Raw genomic sequence first — 23,053 nt, 5'->3', positions numbered from 1 at the left:
GGGATACGCCATGCTACGAGTAGCTCCAACGCCTGTGTAATAGCACTCGTTTCCCTCCCTGATGAAATCCTTGTAATGCCTCTCGATTTACCGTTCTCTTCCTTCCAGAGTCCTGTCATGTTCCCTGAGCTTTCAGTCTAGCTCGCTCCGAGGGATCGTATCTAAGCAACGTATCAGCTCAGGCGTCATTCTTAAATGCTCATAGACTGACTTGAGCAGCTTCTCGATCAAATCCACGTGTGTCATGATCATGCGCCGGCAACAAAAACGCTTGCATCCCAGCTTGTCCATGGCATCGCTACGGACCATGTCAGACTCTAAAGAAACGGCAGCAAGCCAAGAATTTCCTCACCCATCTGCGATGCCTGCGTCTAGCATCCTAAGGTAGCTCTCCCACATATCCCCAATCACCTGGAACGTAGAGTCAGACAAAGCATCCCTAGGCCTGATTTTTGAGGCGCCTGTATACCTTGCCGCACGAGAAACAGCGGACAGGAATGATCATCTTGTGTGATCAGCTTTCCTCGTCGCCGAATGAAAGATTCTAAAGAGCGATAGTTGGCGTGAAATTGTTAAAGATCGGAGTCTCTGTGTTGGTCGAGAAATTTCGGTAGATCCTCGGCATCACATCAGCCTTGTGGCTTTTGCTTTTCGATGAGCCAACGTCGAAAAATCACAATGCCCGCGGTCCAGATGAGCATTACGATTGAACTGTCGCAGACTGCCGAAGCGTGACTCAAGCAGCTCTCCAGATCTTTCTGTGATCGACAATGTCCAAAAGGAAGCGCGAGACGGCAGACGAGGAGTCAGCCACTCCCGGACAACCGAAAAAAGTCAAGAAGCAGAAAACGACCACGACGAGAGCACCACAAGCCCAAACTTCCTCCACTGAGGCATCAAAGCACAGCGAAAAGCAAAGACCTGCTCAGGTGCCCTCTGACAGGAGGAATGAGAAGCTCGCTCGCAGGCTTGCAAAGCGAAATAAAGAAGCCTCAGAGAAACCGCAACGAGACGAGTCCGGGCGTAAGGATGGAATCAAGACAGGAGACGTCGACGATAATACCGGATTGGTAGAAAAACGAGAGAGGAAGTCGTTGGAAAAAGGACAATTCGGCCCATCGAGGAACCGGCCTGAAAGCCGAAGAATAGAGAAAGGAGGCGGTCAGGAGCTGACGGGAAAGCACAAGTCAAATGAAGAGAAGCGCAAGGACAGGACTGTACGACCAAAAGGGAAGGAGAGCAAAGAAAAGGCTGTCGAGACAGCGATGTGGAAAGTCTCAGATTCTTTGGGAGGACAAATGCTTGATGTGGATCCAGTCTTTTCTCCGGACGAGAAGTGGGTCACTGCGTTTTGACAAGCGTACTCTCTCGTATTCTAACAATAGTATTCTCCAGGTTTCTATTGATTGCATATGGCACTTCAATCGCTGTGTATTCGACTGCGACATCGCTTCTTGTGCGCCAACTTCGAATTTACAAAGTTGATAGCATATCAGCATTTGCGTTCTCTTCGACGACGCCGAACCATCTTTACCTTTCAACGATATCTGGGATTATTGAAAAGTGGGACTGGATCGAAGGCTCGAGGCTTAGCCATTGGAGAATATCCTCGTCTATCTACTCTTTGGTGACGGCAAAGCAGAATCTAGGCGATTCTGGTAGCGACCTGGTTTATACAATGGACAGGAAAGGGCAAGGGTCGTGGATGCTTTCAGTACATCGTCTCGCAGGCGGTGAGGATGGCGCGAAGACCGATGTCAAGACACTGTTCACAAATCCGCAAGCTGTATCATCTGTCAAGGTCTTAGAAAATGGTCGAGTGATTGTTGCTACATCTGGATCACAGCTGATGTTTGGGTCGTCCGACGAACCTGCATCATCCTCATTGAAAGACGTTTCATATAGGTGGCGAATCATCGATTGTCCGGAATATATAACCGGTACGGATGTTAGGGTCAGACCGTCTAAAGACCAAAGGATGTCCGAAAGGAAAAGGTCAATGGCAAATGCCATCGACATAGTTGTTGGAGGGCAGAAAGGCTCCATTCATATTTACGAAGATCTGCTACGGAAACTCATCAAAAGAGATCATCGTGCGGGCAAAGGGAGCTCACTAGATGTTATCCCTCGGCGACTGCATTGGCACAGGAATGCTGTTCAGTCGGTCAAGTGGTCCGCAGATGGTGAGTTTCTCCCATTCCAGAATTGGAATCCGCTAACATGTAAAGGCAATTATGTCATATCTGGAGGTCAAGAGACTACGCTTGTGCTCTGGCAGCTAGAGACGGAACGGCGACAATATCTTCCTCATCTCGGGGCTGCCGTCGAAAGTATTGTTGTCTCTCCTTTTGGATCTTCCTATGGCATCAGACTGGCCGATAACTCTGCCATGATTCTTTCTACCTCTGAACTTCAACCAACGTTCAGCATCGCCGGCATACAGATACCAGCTGATCAGCAAGCGAAACTGCCACTGCCAGTTGTACGTACTGTGACTGCAGCGACGCAAAGGAAGGGCACAGTCCAGAGGTCTAGGTGTCCGGCTTGCGTCTCGTTCTCTGGTCCTGGTCGTGTGCTATTAGCAGTGCCATCTGCAACCGCATCGAAACAGTTGTCCATGACGCCATCAAATGCATCTTATCTGCAAACCTTCGATGTTGGAGCAGCTCATCAATTTTCGCGGCAGGCTCTGACGCGGACGAAAGTCACGACCCTGAATATGGGTCCAGAATCCAATATCGTTGAGGAGCCTAACGTCACCCACATTCAGACCAGCTCTGATGGGCAATGGCTCGCTTCTGTGGATGAATGGATCCCACCGAAGAGAGATTTAGAATCCTTTGCTTTCAACCAGGAAAGGGTATTAGAAGAGCTAGTCTTCCGTGAGGAGATATATCTAAAATTCTGGTCGTGGAACGTTGATACAAAGGTGTGGGAGCTAATCTCGAGAATTGACAACCCACATGCATCTCCTTCCGGCGAGCCCTATGATCAGGGTCGTGTGCTTGATCTTGTTTCAGACCCGAGCTCTGTTGCTTTCGCTACTGTTGGTGAAGATGGTACAGTGAAAACGTGGAAGCCAACAATCCGTCGTAGGAATGGTCTAGTAGTGAAGGGCAAAGATGGAAGGAGCCTGACAGCTTGGCACTGCCAGCACATCACACCCCTGGAAGTATCGGAGCTTTCTACCGAGAACGGCCTTCTGGGTGCTAAGCTGGCTTATTCGCAGGATGGGTCAATCCTTGCTGCCGGCCTCCAATCTCAAATGGCATCTCCGATCTACATCATTGACACTTACACGGGAGAGATCAAGAGCGTGCACACCGGACTGTATGCTGGGCCACTACTGGGTCTTGGCATCGTCCACAAGTATCTCGTAACGTTGGCGGACGAGCTTTGTGTATATGATCTTGTCGATGACAAGCTGGAGTATGGTATTGATCTGCCAGCCTACGGTCTATCACCTGAAAAGCGATTCGCATTGAGCCATCTTGCAGTAGATACTCAGGACTCACTTTTCGCCATCGCAATACCGCAAACTGCAGAGACCGGCCGGCGATCGCAGGTTTTCATTTTCGATCCAGCCGATGCCATACCTCAATTTCAGACACCCTTACCCAGCGCAGTCACAGCACTACTGTCTGCAGCAGGGAGAAAGGGGTTCTATGCCATCGACTCCGCGGCCCAGGTTCGATCTATAACACCACACCAGTCGATGCCCTCTGTTCCTATGATATTGCCGGAGCATGAGGCGACGCCAACTCGTGGACTTTATGACCTATTTGGCGGTGGGCAAAGAACGCTGACCCAGGGCGATACCAGCAAGGATGCTGGGCTTACAATGGCCAACTTTGGCAGTGTCACTTACGAGCCACGCCTTGAGAATGACGAGGCAGTGGTTGTCAGCCAGGACAGACTGGCCGAGGTGTTTGACGTGGGTCCGACATATGCTCTGCCTCCAGTGGCGGAGCTTTTCGAACGGGTTGCGGGTCTCTACTTTGGCAAAGGGGAAAGATGAAAGGTGTGCAGCTTGTGCTGGTCGCCAGGTTCTGTGTCTCGTATGTAGATTAGGTGAAGGAAAGGATGATTGATCGGCTAGACAGACAATAGCGACGGCTCAGACGTACGAATAGTCACCTAAAGCAATGAACCAAAGTTTTGGTCCCGCCGGATGGGCTATAGTAGCAAGCTGCCTCACTCTGCCTGGGCTCGCTCGAACCAAAGTGCCAAGTACAAAAGGCTCGGGTGCCCGGGAGTAGAGGGCAGGGGAAAACCCCAAGAAAGGGATTGTATACCACCGCCTCCAGGGGCGAATGAATGCGTCCTGTTCCCACTCGGACCCTTGCTTTGATATTGGCCAGTCAAGAGACGCGGCGCTTGTAACCACTTTGTAAGTCGATCTAGCAACAGCACCTCCTCGGTTATCCGAAAAGGGGCGTCTACCATCTGGAATTGTTAGAGTTGGGACTGCACTGTTCAGTAGTGGCCTGAGGCTCTGAGCAGTACTTTGCTTTATAGTTTATGCATTAATTGTCCAGTGGTCTTGTGCTCCGAATATTCGAGGCGCGCCCTGTTCAAGCCAAGCGACGGCGGACGACTGACGACAAAACTACCTTACTTTTTTTCCCTTATTCTATTTTTCTTCTTCGCGATTTCTAGTAACTCTCTTCAAAATATTCTTTTTAGAATATTCTTAACTCTTCGAGAGGTACTTTTTAAGGCACTCTTTAGGGGCTACTCTGCGGGGTACTCTCCCGAATACTCTCCGAGATATTCTCCGAAGTACTCTCCCGGGTACTCTCCGGGGTATTCACCGGGGTACTCTCTAAGGTACTCTTCGGGGTACTCTCCGGGGCATTCACCGGGGTACTCTCTAAGGTACTGTTCGAGGTATTCTCCGAAGTACTCTCTCGGATACTCTCCCAGGTACTCTTTAGGGTATTCTCCGAAGTACTCTCCCGAGTACTCTCCCGGATATTTTTTCGAGTACTTACGATAAGATAATAATAGGGGTTTTCAGAGTAACTCCGTGGGAATATTCAAAGTGTGGAATTTTCAGATTTCTTACTGTGGAATATTCGGCTACCCTGAACACCCCACTATCAAATAGACCTGATTTCTATGGAATTTTCAGAAATTCGCTTATTAGCCCTAGCCCTAATGGTTATTAGCCCTGTGTCTTCGAGTATTTTCTAGCCTCCATCGATGTGATTGCCTCCACTCCAGTCCTCATAGTTATACGGCTTACTCTCCTCGTCTTATATACGAAATCAATTAATAATAAAATCTACATCTTATTATAATCATTTAATCTTAGAGTTACGAGGTTTTTAAGTATTAGAGGGAATAACGGTGGAGTAACGTTAAGGAGTGACGGTGGAAGTAACGATAAGCTTTCTCTTTTTTATTATGGCGTGTTAAAAGAATATAGGCGTATAGGAGGTAGATAGAAAGAATAAAAAGGCCTAAATAATACTCGAAATTTACCTGAAATAGTTACGTGAAGTATCTACGAATGTCCGAATATTCGAATATTTGAATATTCTATAATAACCGTACTTTTTCGGCGGTTATTCTCGAAGGTAAAATCGTCGGAGTTTCGGAGTTTTAGTGATTCGCCACCAGATTTTGGTGGCAAATCACTGAAACTCCGACACTCCGACGATTCCACGCGGGAAAAAGTTACTCTGAAAACCCCTAATAATTAATACTATAATCGAATATTTTATAAAGTCCTTCGCAAAAAAAAAAAAAAATTATTCTACGGGACTTTACGCGGAATTTCCCGTAAATCCTTACTTCTTTATCGTACTTCGAGTATTTGTTCAAGTGATTTCTCGAGTAACTCTTTAAGAAATCCCTCGAGTAAGTCTTTAAATACTCTCTAAAGTATCCTCCTTAAGTATCTTCAAAAGTATATCCTCGAATAATCTTTCAAATTCCCCTCGAGTATCTTATAAAAAATCCTCTAAAGTATCTCTCTAAAATATTTCTTAAAGAAACCTCTTCAAGTATCTCTTTAAAGTCGCGAGAAGAAGAAATAATTGGTTTTAGTTTTGTCGTAGTGTCAGCCCTCGTCCGCCGTACAAGCGCGGCGGGAACCCCGAGCGGCAATTTTCTTCACAAAATTTCTCTCCGGATGGCAAAAAAAACGTCACGATATCATGGCATTTGGCATTATTGCATCCATCCCTTAATTTCTATTCGCCTCCTTTTGCTTTTTCCTTTTTCCTTTTTTTTTTCTCCCACAGTCTCTTCAGTATTGCATGGAGTTTGTTTGTAAATAATAGCGCTAATAGATCCCAATCACTCTCAGCATTGATGCTCGCGTGCCCACAATGTCCTCTCTTCTCTCCCGCTTAAACCCTGTTCCTTCCTTTCCTGCTTACACAGGCCCCTACAATGTCGGTACTCAGGAGCTAGAGATACCAATCTCAGATCTACCCACGAGCAATCCGCCTCCGGACGCGAACGTAACCACTGTCAGCTTCCGACTTTTCTACCCTTGCGAACCTACGAAGCCCAAATCCGTGTACTGGTTACCGAGTCCCCAAGGGGAATATTTCCGCGCATATGCTCGATTCTTAAGCGCTGGTCCTCGACTGGCATCGTTTCTCAGGTATTTCACTCAAGCAAGTTCCAGGAACCATGGATCTAATATCACTTTTCTAGCTACCTACCAATTCTCCGCCTCGTTTTCCATACCACGATCCCTGCTTCGCAAGACGCGCCACTCCTTCCTCCGCCAGAACAGATAGGACGATGGCCGGTCATGGTATTTTCACACGGCCTGGGGGGAACGAAAAATGCCTACAGCCACTTGACTGGCTCATTGGCAAGCCATGGAATGGTAGTCGTAACGCCGGAGCACAGAGACGGCAGTGCTCCGATATCCGTTATACATTCTACGGATGGATCCCCACGAAAAGTTGTGGATTACCGAGCTCTTCCCCACAAGCCGTCGCCGGAGGTGGATGAGAACCGGAACACGCAGCTGAAAATACGGCTTTGGGAGTTGGGCACAATACATGAAGTGCTGCTCAAACTCGACCGCAATCCAATGCAATTGCACAACATTGGAGCTCGAACTTCTCAGGGTCCTGGTCTTTTGGCCATGTTCGCCTCCGCGCTCGACGTCCACACACCGGGCAAGATCTCCTGGTCCGGCCACTCATTCGGGGCAGCAACAGTGGTGCAATTTATCAAATCGGTCTACTATCATGAATCTCACCCATCCAATGGCTACGCACCGCTCTACCGTCCAACTTCGGATTCCTCACTAGTCTCTCAAGTGACACCCTCTTCAACCATAACCCTCCTAGATCTTTGGACCCTTCCACTCCTGAGTAGTTCGACTTCCTACCTCTGGTCCAAACCGCTTCCCGCTTACAAATCGAGGAGTGGGTCTCCGCCTTTGGCCGTTCTCAGCGAAGCGTTCTTCAAATGGACCTCCAACTTGCGGGAAACGAAACGCGCCATCTCGTCACCTGTAGGGGAAACCTCCGCTCTGGTAGCAAAACCGCACATTTTCTATCCCATCGCCTCAGCACATCTTTCGCAGTCGGATTTTGGCCCATTATTTCCGTGGGCAACGAGAAAGATTTTCAAGGTGGAGGATCCTGAACGTACATTGCGTCTCAATGTTCGCGCGATATTGGAGTCGTTGAGGAGGAGTGGTGTCAAAGTCGCAGACACTTCCGCTTTGGATATGGAATTGGAAATCTCTAATACGCCTGGTTTGGAGCAGCCGGAAGGGGATCAGGCCTTCCAGTTGGCTCAAGACCACAAGATACTGGCGACAGACGGGTCAATCAAAGGATGGATGTCCATCCCACTCGACGACAGCAGTGCCTTTGCTAATGCGAACGGGCATGCCACGGAGACCAAGCACCCTAGCGACGCGATGATACAGGGCGAGGTCATGAAGGAGTAAGTGGCAATATTGAAGATGGATAGATACCCGGTGTTTCACGCCTGTCTGGTGGATAATTGAGCAAGCATTGCATGCATAGCGAGGCCTTCAATCTCATGCATATAGACATGTGATAGCATGATGTGTGTTCAGAAGTCATGGAGGTGATTGTAGCATTAACGGAATCTGTAACCAATACAATTGATTTCCCAACAGTATGTGATTACGATATCCTGGCTGCTGCTGAAATCCTCGGTGGGGGGTAAGGTCTACAAGGTGGGCGGCAGCGGAAACCCCCCATGATTTTGGCCAGAACCGGCGGACTCGGTAGAGTAGAGGACCCGCGACCTCACACGAGAAACGGCGACCGTCGACCCTTCCCCTTCAGCCTCATCTGCACCACAAAGACCAGCCCACTCAGCGGGCCCTCCCCCCTCACCGTGGCCTCGTAGAGGCCGGTGAACCCCCTGGACGACCACTCGGCCATGTCGATGGCGAAGGCCTGGACGAAGCTCCAGGGCACGTCGATGCGGTCGCAGGAGAAGACGAGCTCGAAGTCCCAGAGGGAGCAGACGACGGTGCGGGCCGGGCGGCGGTGGGCCAGCTGGCCCGTTTCGATCTTGGTGGCGAGGATGGTGTAGAAGTCTTCGAGCTGGGCGGCGGCGAGGGCGGTGGGGACGAGGGCGGCGGTCCGGATGAAGCTGGTGACTCTGATCGCCGGGGACGGGGGCCTGGTGGTGGTGGTGGGGGCGCGGGGCCGGAGGGGCGCGGTCGAGCGGGCCGGCGGGCTGGGACGCTGGAGGTTCCCTCTCGGGGGTAGGGCGTTGGCGGTCAAGCGGGGCCCGGTCGACCGTTGCAAGAGGCGCAGGCTCGGGGCGACCGTGATGCCGAACTCGGCTTCTTCGTAGAAAGCGTCAAAGGTGTTGGCCCAGCGGTGATCCGCATAGGAAGAGAATTTCTGCGCAGCGGACACGACTAAGATATAATTTCGGAGTCAGTATTGCCTATCCGACAGGGCATGTTGAGCCTTGCAACATGTCTACAGAGTAGACTCTCAAGCTGTGTCTCAAGGCTCAAGATCTGGTCCAGAGGAGGAAATATGGAATCCGAAATACGTACGCATAGGCCATGGGATTCGGGCTCCCAGGCACGACACGGTCAGCTGGAAGGATCCTTGAGTCACGGTTAACAGTGCTGTTTCTGGTCGGGACGTCCAAGCGTTAGAAGCTTCAGCGGCGATGGCGTCGAAGAAGGCTTTTACACAGGGTGCCGCGATGGAGACTGGCACTATAGAGTCATGGACCTTGAAGGAGATTAGATGAATTTGGTTACGCTTCTTCAAATCCGTTTTTTCAGCAGCCTCTACTGTCCTTGATTTGGTCAGATGGTGTTGCGGCGATGGGAGCTGATTGTTGGCAATCCGCAGGGTCACCCCGACAGCCTGGTTCGCCGCGCCATTCTGGTATATAATCTCATACGTGCCAAGCCATCCCAGCTGCGTCGCGCAAAGCATCTTTGTGGCAAATCTTGCTACGAGAGACCATGGTATCGGTCCGCCCACCGAGCGGAAAAAGAGCTCCAAGTTGCCTTGTTTGATCCAGAAGCTAGGTAACGGGGCTTGTAACGACCACTGCTCGTTGACTTGTGTTAGTGTTGCATTGCAGAATTCCTGGAGCACTGGGACTGCGTAATGAATAGGAAGGATGAGCTCGAGCGGGCGGGCTCTCCATATGTAGAAGTCTCGAGTTCTGCGATGTAGCTTGCAAGATCTGTCTGACGAACTGCAAAGTTTCCTGTTGGTGTTGGACGTTGTAAATAGGGACCTCGACCCGTGTAGGGCTTGAAAACCTTTCGCAGGAACAGAGTCGAGTTCTCTAATCCTGTGAATTGGATTCGCAGTCAAGGTTGAGACCAGGCAGAGGCAAATCAACAATGTGATCTTGAAAGACGACATGCAGACGGCTTTCCGTAGGCTTTTGGTTGTGCCAATGCGGCCGAGTGTCGGTCCAACGCCCTAGGCAGTCTCCCGGACTGGGAAGGTGCGGTTGCTTGAGACATGATTAATCAAGCACAATATAAGTATAGAGACTGAATATTCTTATAATAGATCCTGCATGCTGATCCACACGTTCCGTTCCATAGTACGATCGACCATCGACCCACAAAGCTCGCAGCGCCCATGGACGCGTTTACGTTAAAGCCGCACGTCTTTGATAGGCCATAAATTAAGACCCATGATATCCTTTGATGCATGGAACAACTTACCAGCAAAACAAGCGTAATGAGCCATTGCGGTTGCTGATGATCTCTTTGGTCGTCTCAATGCATGGCTTGAAGCGAAGTTGGCATCCCACCAAAGGTGTTCGTCAGGCGTGGGATGTATTCGCCTGTAAGTAAGGTACACCCGCAGGGCTTAGACGAATACCTCCGCAAGCGATATAGAACGATAGCCACTCCCTATTAGCTGTGAAGCATTCAGCTTCAGGCGCTTGAGATAAGTCACTTAGCAGCACTCGGCACGAATTCAAATTGTATAGAAAAGGCGCAAAGGAGAAGTAAGTGGAAACAAATTGGACACTGATTCATCCATAGAGACTCTTGGCGAATCAGGATAGCTGAAACAATGTAGGAGAACCAAATAAGAACAGACGGCTTCTGCGTAAATTGAGACTTCTACTTGTCCATTTTGCAGCTCTAATCCATCTCGAGGATTGATCGTGCATCAAGCATACTAAGGGACAGCCTTGGTGATCATATCCGTAAGACTATTTTGCCAGCAATGCCCTGTGGAATACAGTCTCATTTTGACTGGCCGGTCAAATATCCAGATGATGGCATCGTGCAATAACAGACAAGTAAGTATATCATTGGGAGCCGTATGTTGTCTCAGCTGTCTGCTCCTCTACCGTATTATACTGTATGTATTCCAGAGCAGAGAGCAGCAGATGGATAGGATGCTGAGGACATGCAGAAAAGCTCCGCCATGGGCATTGCTAGCAGTCAATGGTCGTCAGAGTCGATTTGCATGGACAAGAGAGCTGGGCCTGTGGCACAGGTGGCGAAGTTCTTTCCGGGAGATTTGCCGCAGCCGAGGCTCTGGGGAAAACGAAGTGCATTGGCGACTTCAACTAGAGGGCAACAACTTCACATACTTTATCCCTGTATACTCAATCGTGCTTGAGGAATAGGCTGTGTGGGGCAAGATAGAGTGTAGACCCATTGGCCTTTCTCATTCAACATGGTATTATCGAGCGCTTCTTTGGCCTGGACCCTTCCCTCCTTGTTCCAACGACGATAGCACGTTTGGATCAGTCGGGAATAGAGCACAATGGCAGCTCAGTCGACTCTTCGTCATTCTGTGGATCCTTTGCTAGCGATATTGGGACCATGGGCTCGCCTCTTTCGCTCAAAATACGAGCAAACCTCAAAAGTAACACGCCTTGCAGCTACGCTAGCTTTGCTCATCACCATTATATCTGGGGCTTATGGAGGTCGAATATGGTGGAGACAAGAGTCAAGAAAGAAAGCACAGCGACAAAGACTCCTACGGCGAAATTCTGGCTTGCGTGGAAAGGATGGATCGAGGACAATAATCGTGCCTTATCGCTCCTCGACAGCAGAGGTCAAGATATATCCCACGAGACCCATGACTTTCGATGCTCATAGACGCCTGTTCCTGAACCCCCCTCGAGCGGCGCGCCTTGGAGATGGGCAAGTTGCTGGTCAAGTTCCTCCACCAAATACGAAGCCCGGTCTCAACATCGCCTTCATACACCAATTCTTGAGTCTTCTGAGCATTATGGTCCCGCATTGGAATAGCAAAGAGTCGGGGTTACTGTTCAGCCAAGGACTATTCCTTCTACTTCGAACCTACCTCTCGCTGGTGGTGACCAGACTTGATGGAGAGATAGTAAGGGATCTGGTAGCTGGCAATGGGAGAAGCTTCCTCTGGGGGATTGTCAAGTGGTGCGGTGTTGGTGGTATGTTCCATTCGGAAAAGAGAGAGGCTACGACGTCAATTGACTTCTCCAGGCTTTGCATCCTACACCAACGCTACTATCAAATTCCTTCAGAGCAAAGTATCCATAGCTTTCCGCACAAGACTCACTCGATATATCCACGACATCTACTTAAACGACAATCTCAACTACTACAAGCTATTGAATCTCGATGGCGGCGTTGGCCAAGGAGCAGACCAATTCATCACCAATGATCTGACCCTGTTCACCGCTTCGGCTGCCTCCCTTTATTCGTCTATTGGGAAACCTTTAGTCGACCTTTTCGTCTTCAACTATCAGTTGTTCCGATCTTTGGGACCACTGGCCCTGACCGGTCTTTTGGCCAATTATTTCATCACAGCAACGGCACTACGTCGACTTTCACCACCATTTGGGAAATTGAAGGCAGTGGAAGGACGCAAAGAAGGAGATTTCAGAGGGTTACATGCACGACTGATAGCGAATGCTGAAGAGGTGGCATTCTATGGTGGCGCAGACATGGAAAAGATATTCCTTGACAAAGGATACAAAGATCTTAAAGTCTGGATGGAGGGCATCTACCGTCTCAAGATCCGCTACAACATGCTCGAAGATTTTGTCCTGAAATACTCTTGGTCAGCCTTTGGCTATCTCATCACCTCCCTGCCCGTCTTTCTGCCAGAATGGGGTGGTCTAGGTGGTCATTCCGAACTCTCTCCCACAGAAACCACCACATCCTCACCTCCCGCAAACCGCTCGCATGGCCGCATGCAACAATTCATCACCAATAAACGCCTTATGCTCTCACTCGCCGACGCTGGTGGACGCATGATGTACAGTATCAAAGATCTTTCTGAACTGGCAGGCTACACATCCCGCGTCTACGGCCTCATCTCCACTCTCCATCGCGTCCACGCCTCTGCCTATTACCCCCCGCGCGGCACATCCCCAGAACCATATTCACTCTCCGACATCCTTGGGACTCTCCATCGCGGCTACGACGGCGTACGTCTTGAAAATGTCCCACTCGTCGCTCCAGCCATCTATCCTCTTCCAGGTGACCCACTCATCCCTTCCCTCTCCTTCACCATTACTCCAGGTGCTCACGTCCTGATCTCTGGTCCCAACGGCGCCGGAAAATCATCTATCGCCCGCGTCTTAGGTGGTCTGTGGCCTGTTTACCGTGGTCTAGTGTCACGACCTCGTAGTACAGGCACAGATGGCATTATGTTCCTCCCGCAACGGCCGTACCTCGCCAGCGGTACCCTAAGAGACCAAGTCATCTATCCGCACTCGGAAATTGATATGCGAGACTCCGGCCGTAAAGACCATGAACTCTTAGGCATCCTCGAGGACGTACGACTAGGCTACCTGCCCGAACGGGAAGACGGCTGGGATGTAAGAAAGGAGTGGAAAGATGTCCTCTCGGGTGGTGAAAAGCAGCGGATGGCATTTGCACGATTGATGTATCATGAGCCACGTTATGCAGTCATTGACGAGGGCACATCAGCTGTTTCTTCCGACGTCGAAGGCCTGCTTTACGAGCGATGCAAGGAACGAGGCATTACATTACTGACTATAAGTACGAGAGTCAGCCTCAAGCGGTATCACGAGTGGAACCTAGATCTTGGCCAAGGCGAAGAAGGTGAGGAGTGGATTTTCGATAGGATTGGCACGGAAGAGGAAAAGGAAGGAGTGGAGCGAGAGCTTGAATCCTTACGGGAGACGCTGGGGAAGGTAGAGGGCTGGCGGAGACGCAGGGAGGAGATTGAGAAGGAGCTGGGCAAGGTGTGGGTTGCTGCGGATGAGAGCACGGAGCGAGGGGAGGAGTTACCGCCGCCTGAATATGTAGAGAAGGAGGATCCGTGATTCTTGGAAATGCCATTCAATCCATGTATCCCGGATTTTATGGATAGCTTCTCCCTTTCCATCTATCCTATAAAGCAGGGGGCCCAAAGCCCAAATAAACCAACCATCTCGCGTAAATTACCTCTGCCGATTGCAAGGCCACGTCATCCACGCCGTTTTCCACGACCCAGGTAATATACATCCATTACAAGATCAGTCTTCCGGTGCTCACATCTCCGCCCGATCCTTCTCGTCCACGAAGTCATCCGTGCTCTTGGTGAACATGGCGAACAGATCCACCTGTATGGATGGAATAGGAAAGGCAGTGGGGGGCCGGGGGGGGGAGGCTTGGCTGCAGGCTCGTTCTTCGGGTCCATAGTATCAGAGGAGCTTTCGTGGGCATGTTGGGCGGTAGGCTGTGATTGGTTACGTGTACTAGTACATGCAAAAGCTTATGAAGTTGAGCCTCGATTATACGAACTCACTGTTGCGAAAGAGTTACTTTGAAGATTATTGAGGGGAGAAGATTTTGCATGCTAATGTACAGTAATTGAAGCGTCGTTTGAAGACACTTGAGGGAAGAGCGTGTTGCATCCTGTTGTGCCGTAATTGAAAGGGTTGAGAAATCTGCTGATGTTCATCGCAAATGAAGCGAGAATGTCGTCCATATCATACCCCATCAATAGAGGAGAAAGAAAATCCCATTCCACCACTTCTGCAAGGCTTTGCGTCTCGCCTTTCGATCCTCATTGTCCATGATCGAGTCCGTGTCCCTCGTCCATTTGTCAAAGGTTTCTCCGTTGACGAACGAATAGTAGCGGCCTGACCGGAACTTGGTGGGCTTGTCTTTGGGGGTCTCGGTACCAATGAGCTTCCGTGGGCGATCAACTGTCTCCTTACCAGGGTAGCCAACTGCGTTGTCGCGGTCCACTTTCATCACGATGCTCCTCCAAGAAAGCGGATTCCGCGATCCTAATTCCGCCGAATCATGGGTATGGGTGTCAAGACCCCCCATCCGATCCGCTTCGCCAACTTCGCGCTTACCCTGATAGATAAGATCCAATGCGTGCACACGATCACGGGCCCAAAACCACCTCGGGTTTTCACCCTTGTTGTCATTGGGGTCCCATCCAAGGTTCGGGGATCTCATTCGGGCGAGCTGACGCATCTGCAGAACTCCTTCGTGTCCATAGTTGATGGCTTCTGCCTCCATGTTGGCGTGCCAGAGTCTTGCGAACCATTTCATGACCACTGAAGACACGAAAGTTAGCGAGGTCTTTCGTGAGCATGCTGTCCAACCCTACCTGCGCTCTCGAAGAGGCGTCCAATTACCCTGGAGAAGTCGACTTCCATTTCGTCATCGGGGTTGCCAATGCGGTACCATTTCACAGCGTCCTGCTGTTGACGCATAGCAGGATGGATATTGGCCTCTATTGGGTCGCCTACATGGGGATGGTTTTTGTCTGTAGTAAAGCCGTGTCCTAGCAAATTTGGGAGTCAGCATTTCCCTTCGTTGATAAACATTTGAGTAACAAGACGTGTTTCGGGGGTTAGAAAGGGTGCTAATTGGGTAACTTGTTCCCCCAACATGTCTCGCAACTCAACAAGCAGTCTCAGACAGGAAGAGAGGATTCCGAAAAGTGCCTTACCACGGAAATATAGGCGCTGAAAATCAGCCCTCTTCCCAGTCACGGTCCTCCCATTGGGTTCTGGTTGAATACCGTTGAACCTTAGCTTGATCGAGTTGATGATCAGAATTTCGTAGCATCCCTTGATCTTGAAATTTGACTCGATCCGTACAGCGTCTCCAACCACAAGCAATTCAGCGCCTAGGTAAATCCCGCCGTAGTACATGAGAGCATGTGGCCATTTGGCCCTGACATACTGTTGATATACCAAGGAGAGAGTCGCCATGCGCTCCATCGCACAGAACATTGAGCCATGGTAACTGGAAGTCGGACGACCTTTGTGAATGTCGATGGCATAGGCGAAAGGGCAGATGTTACGGAATGGGACATAGATGGACGCTAGCCCGGTATCCTTTTTTGAAGATGCCATCTCCGGCAGCGGCTCGATCAGATATCTAGAGCCATGCAGAGGAAAGGTTTCCTCTCCATGCTCCTCTCCGAGCATCCTCGGAGTCACGACTCTATCTGGCACTTGAGCTACCACGCCTGCACGCTTTCTTAGTGCCAGCAAACAACGAGTGATGACGGATTACGATAATCTATTGCTTACCTGCAAGCCATGGAGGCCGACCTAGCAGCTTGCCAGTCTCGTGGTCTTCCATCCAGAATTCTCCGTCTGTGTGCTCTTGTCTGAAGGTTGTCTTCGCATCTGGAAGATATGCCACGATCTCACCGATTCGAAACACGTAGGACCCTTGCTGAGGGAGTTCCGTAAGCATCTTATGGACAATGTCTTCCTTCGTGTTGAAGTTCTGACGTGAATCAGTCATACAGTCTCTTGGCTTAAAAGCTGACTCGGAAAGTTGCACTTACTGTGTCTATCATTTGATTCATGGGTTCGTCAAAGCGCTTTTTTTCCTTGATGCGGATGAAGAGTTGCTGATCGTATATCTTCTTGATTTGGGCAAAGAGTTCTTGGTGATAAAGGACATCTTGATCAGGCACGAAAATTTCCTTTTCTCCTGCATCGGAGTCCTTGGGACTTTCAGCTTCAGACCCCGCTACTTCATCACCACCGATATTGAGACCCTCCTCTTCATCGCGTTGGGTACGAACGCGCTTCGAAGGCTTCTCTGACATGGCTGCGAAATGAGACCGGCGCTTTGCCGGATGTTTGGCTATCTTGGGCACCGCTTCGTCCTCTGAGTCCTCACCAAAGATTGCCGCGGCCTTGGCGCGCAGCTCTTCTCGCGTATGCCTTGAGTGACGTTTGGTCGATAGCCCTTTCGAAGTAGACGAGGCTGCACGCGCTTCTTCCTCTACTTCTTCACCAGACGGGATGGGCTTTTGACGACGTGAACCTCCCTTTGCGTCCTTGGAAGACGATGCGGCATCCGTTTGTGCTTTCAGTGCGTGTGAAGGCTTGTCCTTCTTCGGTCCGACTTCTTCCGAAGGGGCTTGATCTTCAGAAGGGCTGATCATGCTAGCTGGTGCCGGATCCGGGTAAACAACGGTTTGGGCAGTGAGTGGGTGCTTCAAGCAAACCTTGCATGGACAATCTTCTGGTGGCTGCTGCTGCTGGAGGAAATGAATGTGGTGAGAGAACTGAGCAAAAGAATCGAATTTTTTGTTGTTAGGGTGGCCGAAGATGTACCAATCGATCTTGGATTTCTGTGGAATTTGTCAATGTGGGCGCAGATGAGGTTGCGCTGACGCTGGACGACTAACCTCTACACCCGATTCACCAACTTTACGTGGACATGGCCACGCACTATAACCGGTGGGAATCTTGCTATAAATGGTGCCTGATATCAACAAGGTTAGCTACGAGTGCTTGCCAGCCTTGATATGTATGTATATATATCGGAAGAGCAAAAAACACTCATGATTAGAGGCGGATTGCGGTAAAAATATCATGGAAATGCATGCTACCCTAGGTAGCCGTGAGTGCCACTGGTGGTTTTGATGTCTTGAGACTCAAATCATTGCTCACTAGGACAAGGATAGTTCTCCACCAACTCCTCATCTTCGTGGCAGCGTTTGGGCCCAATAAACGTGAACAACACTTCCAACATGAGAAAAAAACATATGACTTGCAGATGTAACAACCATATACGAGTGAGCTGGACTTGAACACACTTCGCCAAAGTCCGCACCTTGTGGCCTTGAAAAACAAGACCAGCAAAGACGGTCCTATGCAACACACTCAAAGGACAGGAGGCTCGATTCGAGGTCATTGATCATCTAGAAACTGGGATTGACACAATACGCGTTCTCTGTGATGGTAGGCAACATGATAACAATTTCTGACTCACCCTTACTGATTTTCGTCTCTAGCCTCTTCGCCATCTCGACTGCAAAAATTGAAAGAGCCTTCTTCGTCAGGTCATAGTCGTCTGTGCTCTTGTAGCCTTGCTTCAACTCCGTATCGTTGGGTAGGTGGTTCTGATCACCGTCGGTGAAGAAGAGGGAATAATCAGGTGGTTGAGTCATAATGGCTCGCTGCTGGGTGTTATTGGGAGTTGCGTGCGTTGGGCTGATGTTGTTGTTGTCTTTTCCGGGTATTAGCAGAAGCAAGCAAAGGGTAAAAGTTGGGGGATGGTTGTTGCTGAGCGAGGTTGGTGCTGAAAGAAAGAAAATTTGCAAGAGATAACACCAGGTGTCTGTGGGAGCTAGTTAGGATGCACTAAGGATTTACGAGGATCAGTCCTCGAGCATCCTCGCGCAGATCGATCTGTTTTTACTGGATGAGACTGTCCGACCCAATGCACGGTTGGTGTTCAGCCGAAGCGTCTCGGCATCCAGAGAAAGACAGCTTTGTCGAAAGTGGGACCGTCTATACTTCGGCCGGACAGCGTGGAAGTCCACTGCCTCTGGGCTGACAGATGGTTATGATAAGGAATCAGTGCAAGAGGTAAGAAAGACACCGTCCAACATCAGACGGTGGGTTATATGTGGGTCATATGTGAGTAAGGGCGAGCTGGTCAAAGCAACGATATCCGAAGATTAGCTCCATAGCAGCATATTACATTGTTACGGAAGGGGAAGGATTTCCCCGTCTCTGAGAGAGGAAACCAGGTGTTAGGTTGGGGAAGGTTGGGAAGGCATGCAATGGCATTCTGTTCCATTGAAGCGGCTTATGGTTCGATGAGCAGCCTACAGGAGCGAAAAAGCTAGAGAAATCAGGATCGAACTGTCATGAAGTCTCGAAGGGGTGTAAGACTAAGATGCTGAGAGTCACTGAACGCTTCTGGAGAGAGCGTGGACACGCGAGGCATTGGTCACAGTCAGCAGGACTTTGAGCTTTATTGGGGGCTTAGAAAGCTGTTTTTGGTGTCGGGGAGGCATTTTGCAAGGCAAGCCAATTCGTGGTTAATTTCGTTGGCTAATATCTGCAGGAAAAGGTGCCACAGAGCTCAACTATGAGGGATGGAGAAAGCTCGAGACGAGGTGAGGTCTGCAGTCTTGGCAGTCCACTTGCGCTAATACCCCTCGTACGGAGAAAGGAAGCTCCTAGCCTCTCCTCCTACGGACCTGGCGTATGAGATGGTTGATGTGGGAAGTCGCCATATGTTCCTTTTTACTATGTCTGTATCTCAGTCCATCTATGTTTTAAGGGAGCTTGCGACTTTAGTGGCAAAAGAGGTCTCCGAACATGCGTAACGATTTCAGGACTTTTCATTCTCGAAAGTCTCTCCAGATTCCCTACTAGCTTTGATCACAGACCAGCATCATGAGATTTGCCAGCCTAACGACTACCTCAATATCATCTCTCCCAGCAGATTCGTACATCTATAAGATTGTAATTGTGAACGGCAATCTTGCAGCAATCTCTTCAGACGACTCTCTCCGTCTTCTTGATCTCCAAACCCTGCGAGAAATCGCCGGCGGAGTCCTGAACAATGTGCATGATGGCGTGACCTGCTTGCAAGTTGTGGACCATGATCCCCATTCATTGTTGACAGCAGGCCGGGATGCTGTGGTGCGGCGATACGACTTGCGATCTGGGCAGAAGACCATGCAATTTGGCAGTGGTCAGCAAACGCAGGAAAACCGCAACTACACATGAGGAAATTGACCAGCTTCTTAGACAAAAATGCTCCATACTTATCTCTAGCTTCTCACGGCACAAACATCGCTGCTGGTACAGAGCTAAGTCATTCTCAAGCTGCCGTACTTCTATGGTCTCATACCTCTCTCAAACCCGGAAGTAATTTAAAGACGGGCTCATTACAATTACAGGGACATGCGATCTCCAAACAGACTGCTGCAGAATTATATCGAAAGCCACAACGACGATGTAACAGAAGTGCAATTCCATCCCACTCTGCCAAGATGTCTCCTCTCCGGTAGCACTGACGGCCTCGTCAACATTTACGACATATCTATTTCCGACGAAGATGACGCTCTCGTCCAAGTACAAAACCACGGCAGCTCAATCAACCATGCTGGATTTCTTTCCAACTCGGACTTTTTTGCTCTGAGCCATGACGAGACATTCTCTATGTATCATCTCAATGGGCAAGGAGATTCGACAGATGAGCCTTCGCCGACGGTATTTGGGGATCTGAGACCAAAGCTGGACTCTGAATATGTTGTCGATGTCATTCCTCCTGGCAGCGGCGGCGTCGAAGCGATCGTCGGCGTTGGATCACACAGGTCAGCATCATTGGTCCGCTCTCGCCCCTCCTGCCTCGAACCTGACATATTGTTTCGAGCAGCAAGCAACATCTAGATCTCATACCTCTCCGCCTGATCGACGAATGGTCATTTGATGCCAGCCAAACCATCCGGCTTCCAGGCGCGCACGGAGAGGAGATCGTCCGCTCCATTCATGTTAACAATGAGGTAATCATCTACGAAGGTGTACATGCCTAGCCTAACTGACCACCCTTTTAGGACGGTACTATCTTCACCGCGGGCGAGGACGGTTTAGTAAAGGCGTGGCGGACGTCTATAGGTGGAGGGGGTGAAGAGCAGGAGTAAGCGGAAGCAGAGAAGCCGAGGAAGAAAAAGAAAAAGAGTGTAGCCGATGGTGGGAACGAATCAGGTAGATTTAAACCGTATTGACACTATAATGCTGTGCTTTACCGGGAAGATATCCAGAAGTCAAATGTACAATGACATAGGCCATTCCCTGAATGCACTAGCCCAGGTACAAAGCCCCACAAACATCCATTAGATGTGCAAACGACACCCCTTTCCTGTAGTATCTGACATGATTGCCCCAACGCCTTGCTAATGTGCTTCGCTATGCCGCAACTCCTCGCTTGAAAGGTAAACGCAAGAATCAAGTCTCCATCTAGATATTCCAGCGCGTGGCTACTGATTGAGGTTATCGGAAACCAGGGAAGACAGCGCCAAGGGCTCTTCGCCCTAAACATGGCTGTTAGCAATAGCTTCAAGGCTATGAAACAATGTTCTTGATGGGGGCATACACATGGGCATCCGTGCCAGTCTCTCCGCCTCCGTCTCTTCTATCGTCGGCTCACGCCCCACCAATGCACTCATCCTCCTGCTGATCCATTCTCTTCTTATAGTAGTGTCAGCCGGCGGTCTTGTCTGCACTGCCGACACCTCGGGATGCGGAGCTGCGATTGGACTCGACGCTGCCCTGTTCCCCACGGCGACCATCTCGATCTGACTCGTTGTCGGCGCTGCACTTGGGGCACTGAAGATTCTCCTATCCCTCCCGCATACCCTCCTGAGGTTATTGAAGCGCCCGCTACTCACCCTTCCCTGGGTCCCAACCCATCCAGTCTGTGACCGCCTCATCTCGCGCGCAAGTCTCATCCTTCCAGCTCGACGCTCGTAGCGCACCATTGCATTAGTGACCGGCTCGTATGTGTAGGCATTTTGCTCTTGAGGGACCACTTTAGCTTTACAGACGGGGCAGAGGGAGCTGTTGGCCAGTAGAAAAGGATCGATACATGCAGGATGGTAGATGTGGTGACATGGGAGGGAGCGAACCGTGGTTTCGCGAGGGATGAAGTCATCGAGGCAGATAGGACATGTTGGTTGCGCCCAAAGAGTGTGGTCTGGTGTGGAAGAGGCTGGCGCAGCTGACTCTGAAAGCGCTCGTGAAGAAAGTTCCCCCGGCTCATTGGTGTCAGTTGATTTGCTTTCGTTGGGGACATAGATGAAAGTGGGAAGATTGTTGACGGCTTCTTGAGAGACACGCAACCGCTTGATGCCAAGGGTTTCGAGGTCGACTTCACCGCTTCGGATGCGGCGTTCAAGAGCGCGACGATTGCGTCGCTGATAGTAATGCATCGAGATAGATGTTAAGCCAATGATGAAGAGAACGATGCCAAGTACAATTAGCAGAAATGCCCACAATGTGGGCAGACTGGTGCCACCATTCAATCCGAAGGTCGTATAGAGTCGAACGTAATCTGTAGGATCCAGTTGCTCCTGCGCGAGGATGTTTTGCACCTTAGCACTTGATGCATTGCGAGAGTACTGCGCGAGCTGCTGCATAATAATCCCTCCATCGACGCCTGGTACAGCATAGACGGGGTATTTGTTCTCCGACTTCCATTGTCCTCCATCGTTTAAGTCCCAAGTCCCATCTGATACCGGTGGAGGCGTACCAGTGCTGTTGTTTGGGGTATAGAATATGAGTCCGTCGAGGCCTGGCACCTCACGGGCGGCGGCAAGGTAGGATTTTGTACAGTCTGCAGAGAACCATGGCGCAAATCCCAAGTACAAGTATTGCACGGTTGGTAGATCACCTATTCGGGTGACATTACTTGGGACGTATTGCATCGATGCATTGAAGCAGGGGTCGGACGAATCCAAGTCAGGAACAAATAACAGCCCTTCGACGTCTCCTCCGGCCTGATTGGTGGAGAGTGTTTGGACATGATTGTTGTTGAAAAGTTCAAAGGAAATGCTGACCTAGCAGAGGCTGATTCAGTCGATCGAAGGGGCGGAAATTGCGAGGGGGAAACGAACATTGACCCGTGCTCTCTGGGGCTCAGCCTCATTTGAAAGAGGATCGCTGAAGGCAAGGACGAAAGTATCGACTGATTGAGCGGCTGCGCGACGTTAGCTGCTCCGTGGAATGAAAGTGTGTAGAAGCTATACCCATCGCGCGATATTCACCTCGGACAGCAGCACCCTTTTGTACTTCAGACACTCATCGTCCGGGAAGGCAAACAAAGGAGCACTATCAGGCTATATAAAATTGAATGAGAAAAGCAACATGTCAATGAAGATTAACGAAAGGATGAATAAATTAAATGTTTGGATGGTCAAATGCTTGAATGTTGGTATAACGATAGAATGAGAGAATGAACGAAGGCGGGCGTTTAGGAACTTTTGCATCAATCCTTGTCCTTGATCCCTCGATCAGATCCTGTTCAGCCTTACGGAAAACTATTCGGCCCGAGATCTTGCGCTAATGCGGTTCATCCCGAATGCTTTCGAACCTTCTCACGTCGTGTCTCTACTCTCTTCCCTAATATCATGTACCTACTGATCTCAGCTCCAGATTCTCAACTTTGCTGTCTCTTACTCGCTGATCTTGAGTGAAAAATTACGCTTCATCTCTTCTCAGCAATATGGCATCAAGTGGCACATTTTGACTGACTGACTGACTGCCTGACCTATCTACTGGATTAGGATCTTTACGGGAGGTAATACTCTACATCACAACACCACTGCAACTCTTCATCTACTCTTCA

The 23,053-nt window shown here is 50.0% G+C and overlaps 8 protein-coding genes across 8 annotated transcripts; 4 read left to right on the top strand and 4 right to left on the bottom strand.

Moving 5' to 3' along the window:
- Positions 1–115: 115 nt before the first annotated feature.
- Positions 116–505, bottom strand: HO173_006878 (uncharacterized protein; the record flags this gene model as incomplete). The annotated part of the gene is made up of 4 exons (XM_037308784.1): positions 116–161; positions 212–298; positions 353–411; positions 470–505. The coding sequence occupies 4 exons, from the start codon at positions 503–505 to the stop codon at positions 116–118; spliced, it is 228 nt and encodes a 75-aa protein (XP_037164329.1).
- Positions 506–770: 265 nt separating this feature from the next.
- HO173_006877 (uncharacterized protein) lies at positions 771–4,018 on the top strand (the record flags this gene model as incomplete). The annotated part of the gene is made up of 3 exons (XM_037308783.1): positions 771–1,336; positions 1,396–2,183; positions 2,229–4,018. The coding sequence occupies 3 exons, from the start codon at positions 771–773 to the stop codon at positions 4,016–4,018; spliced, it is 3,144 nt and encodes a 1,047-aa protein (XP_037164328.1).
- A 2,320-nt stretch (positions 4,019–6,338) lies between these two features.
- HO173_006876 (uncharacterized protein) lies at positions 6,339–7,933 on the top strand (the record flags this gene model as incomplete). Its single annotated transcript, XM_037308782.1, has 2 exons — positions 6,339–6,619; positions 6,673–7,933. The coding sequence occupies 2 exons, from the start codon at positions 6,339–6,341 to the stop codon at positions 7,931–7,933; spliced, it is 1,542 nt and encodes a 513-aa protein (XP_037164327.1).
- A 328-nt stretch (positions 7,934–8,261) lies between these two features.
- Positions 8,262–9,866, bottom strand: HO173_006875 (uncharacterized protein; the record flags this gene model as incomplete). Its single annotated transcript, XM_037308781.1, has 2 exons — positions 8,262–8,887; positions 9,032–9,866. 2 exons carry the CDS (start codon positions 9,864–9,866, stop codon positions 8,262–8,264), a joined length of 1,461 nt encoding a protein of 486 aa, XP_037164326.1.
- A 1,374-nt stretch (positions 9,867–11,240) lies between these two features.
- Positions 11,241–13,758, top strand: HO173_006874 (uncharacterized protein; the record flags this gene model as incomplete). Its single annotated transcript, XM_037308780.1, has 2 exons — positions 11,241–11,892; positions 11,945–13,758. 2 exons carry the CDS (start codon positions 11,241–11,243, stop codon positions 13,756–13,758), a joined length of 2,466 nt encoding a protein of 821 aa, XP_037164325.1.
- A 658-nt stretch (positions 13,759–14,416) lies between these two features.
- Positions 14,417–17,858, bottom strand: HO173_006873 (uncharacterized protein; the record flags this gene model as incomplete). The annotated part of the gene is made up of 7 exons (XM_037308779.1): positions 14,417–14,988; positions 15,042–15,218; positions 15,387–15,911; positions 15,976–16,177; positions 16,239–17,036; positions 17,094–17,170; positions 17,681–17,858. 7 exons carry the CDS (start codon positions 17,856–17,858, stop codon positions 14,417–14,419), a joined length of 2,529 nt encoding a protein of 842 aa, XP_037164324.1.
- Positions 17,859–19,098: 1,240 nt separating this feature from the next.
- On the top strand, positions 19,099–20,351 carry HO173_006872 (uncharacterized protein; the record flags this gene model as incomplete). Its single annotated transcript, XM_037308778.1, has 5 exons — positions 19,099–19,399; positions 19,456–19,549; positions 19,608–20,024; positions 20,087–20,213; positions 20,265–20,351. 5 exons carry the CDS (start codon positions 19,099–19,101, stop codon positions 20,349–20,351), a joined length of 1,026 nt encoding a protein of 341 aa, XP_037164323.1.
- A 349-nt stretch (positions 20,352–20,700) lies between these two features.
- On the bottom strand, positions 20,701–22,458 carry HO173_006871 (uncharacterized protein; the record flags this gene model as incomplete). The annotated part of the gene is made up of 4 exons (XM_037308777.1): positions 20,701–20,741; positions 20,804–22,265; positions 22,323–22,405; positions 22,455–22,458. 4 exons carry the CDS (start codon positions 22,456–22,458, stop codon positions 20,701–20,703), a joined length of 1,590 nt encoding a protein of 529 aa, XP_037164322.1.
- Between the last annotated feature and the right edge of the window lie 595 nt (positions 22,459–23,053).

Source organism: Letharia columbiana, assembly GCF_014066305.1.
Source record: "Letharia columbiana isolate WasteWater2 chromosome Unknown Sc0000021_s0, whole genome shotgun sequence".
In the NCBI taxonomy this organism is placed as follows: domain Eukaryota; kingdom Fungi; phylum Ascomycota; class Lecanoromycetes; order Lecanorales; family Parmeliaceae; genus Letharia; species Letharia columbiana.
This window is presented reverse-complemented; position numbering and strand designations above follow the sequence as displayed.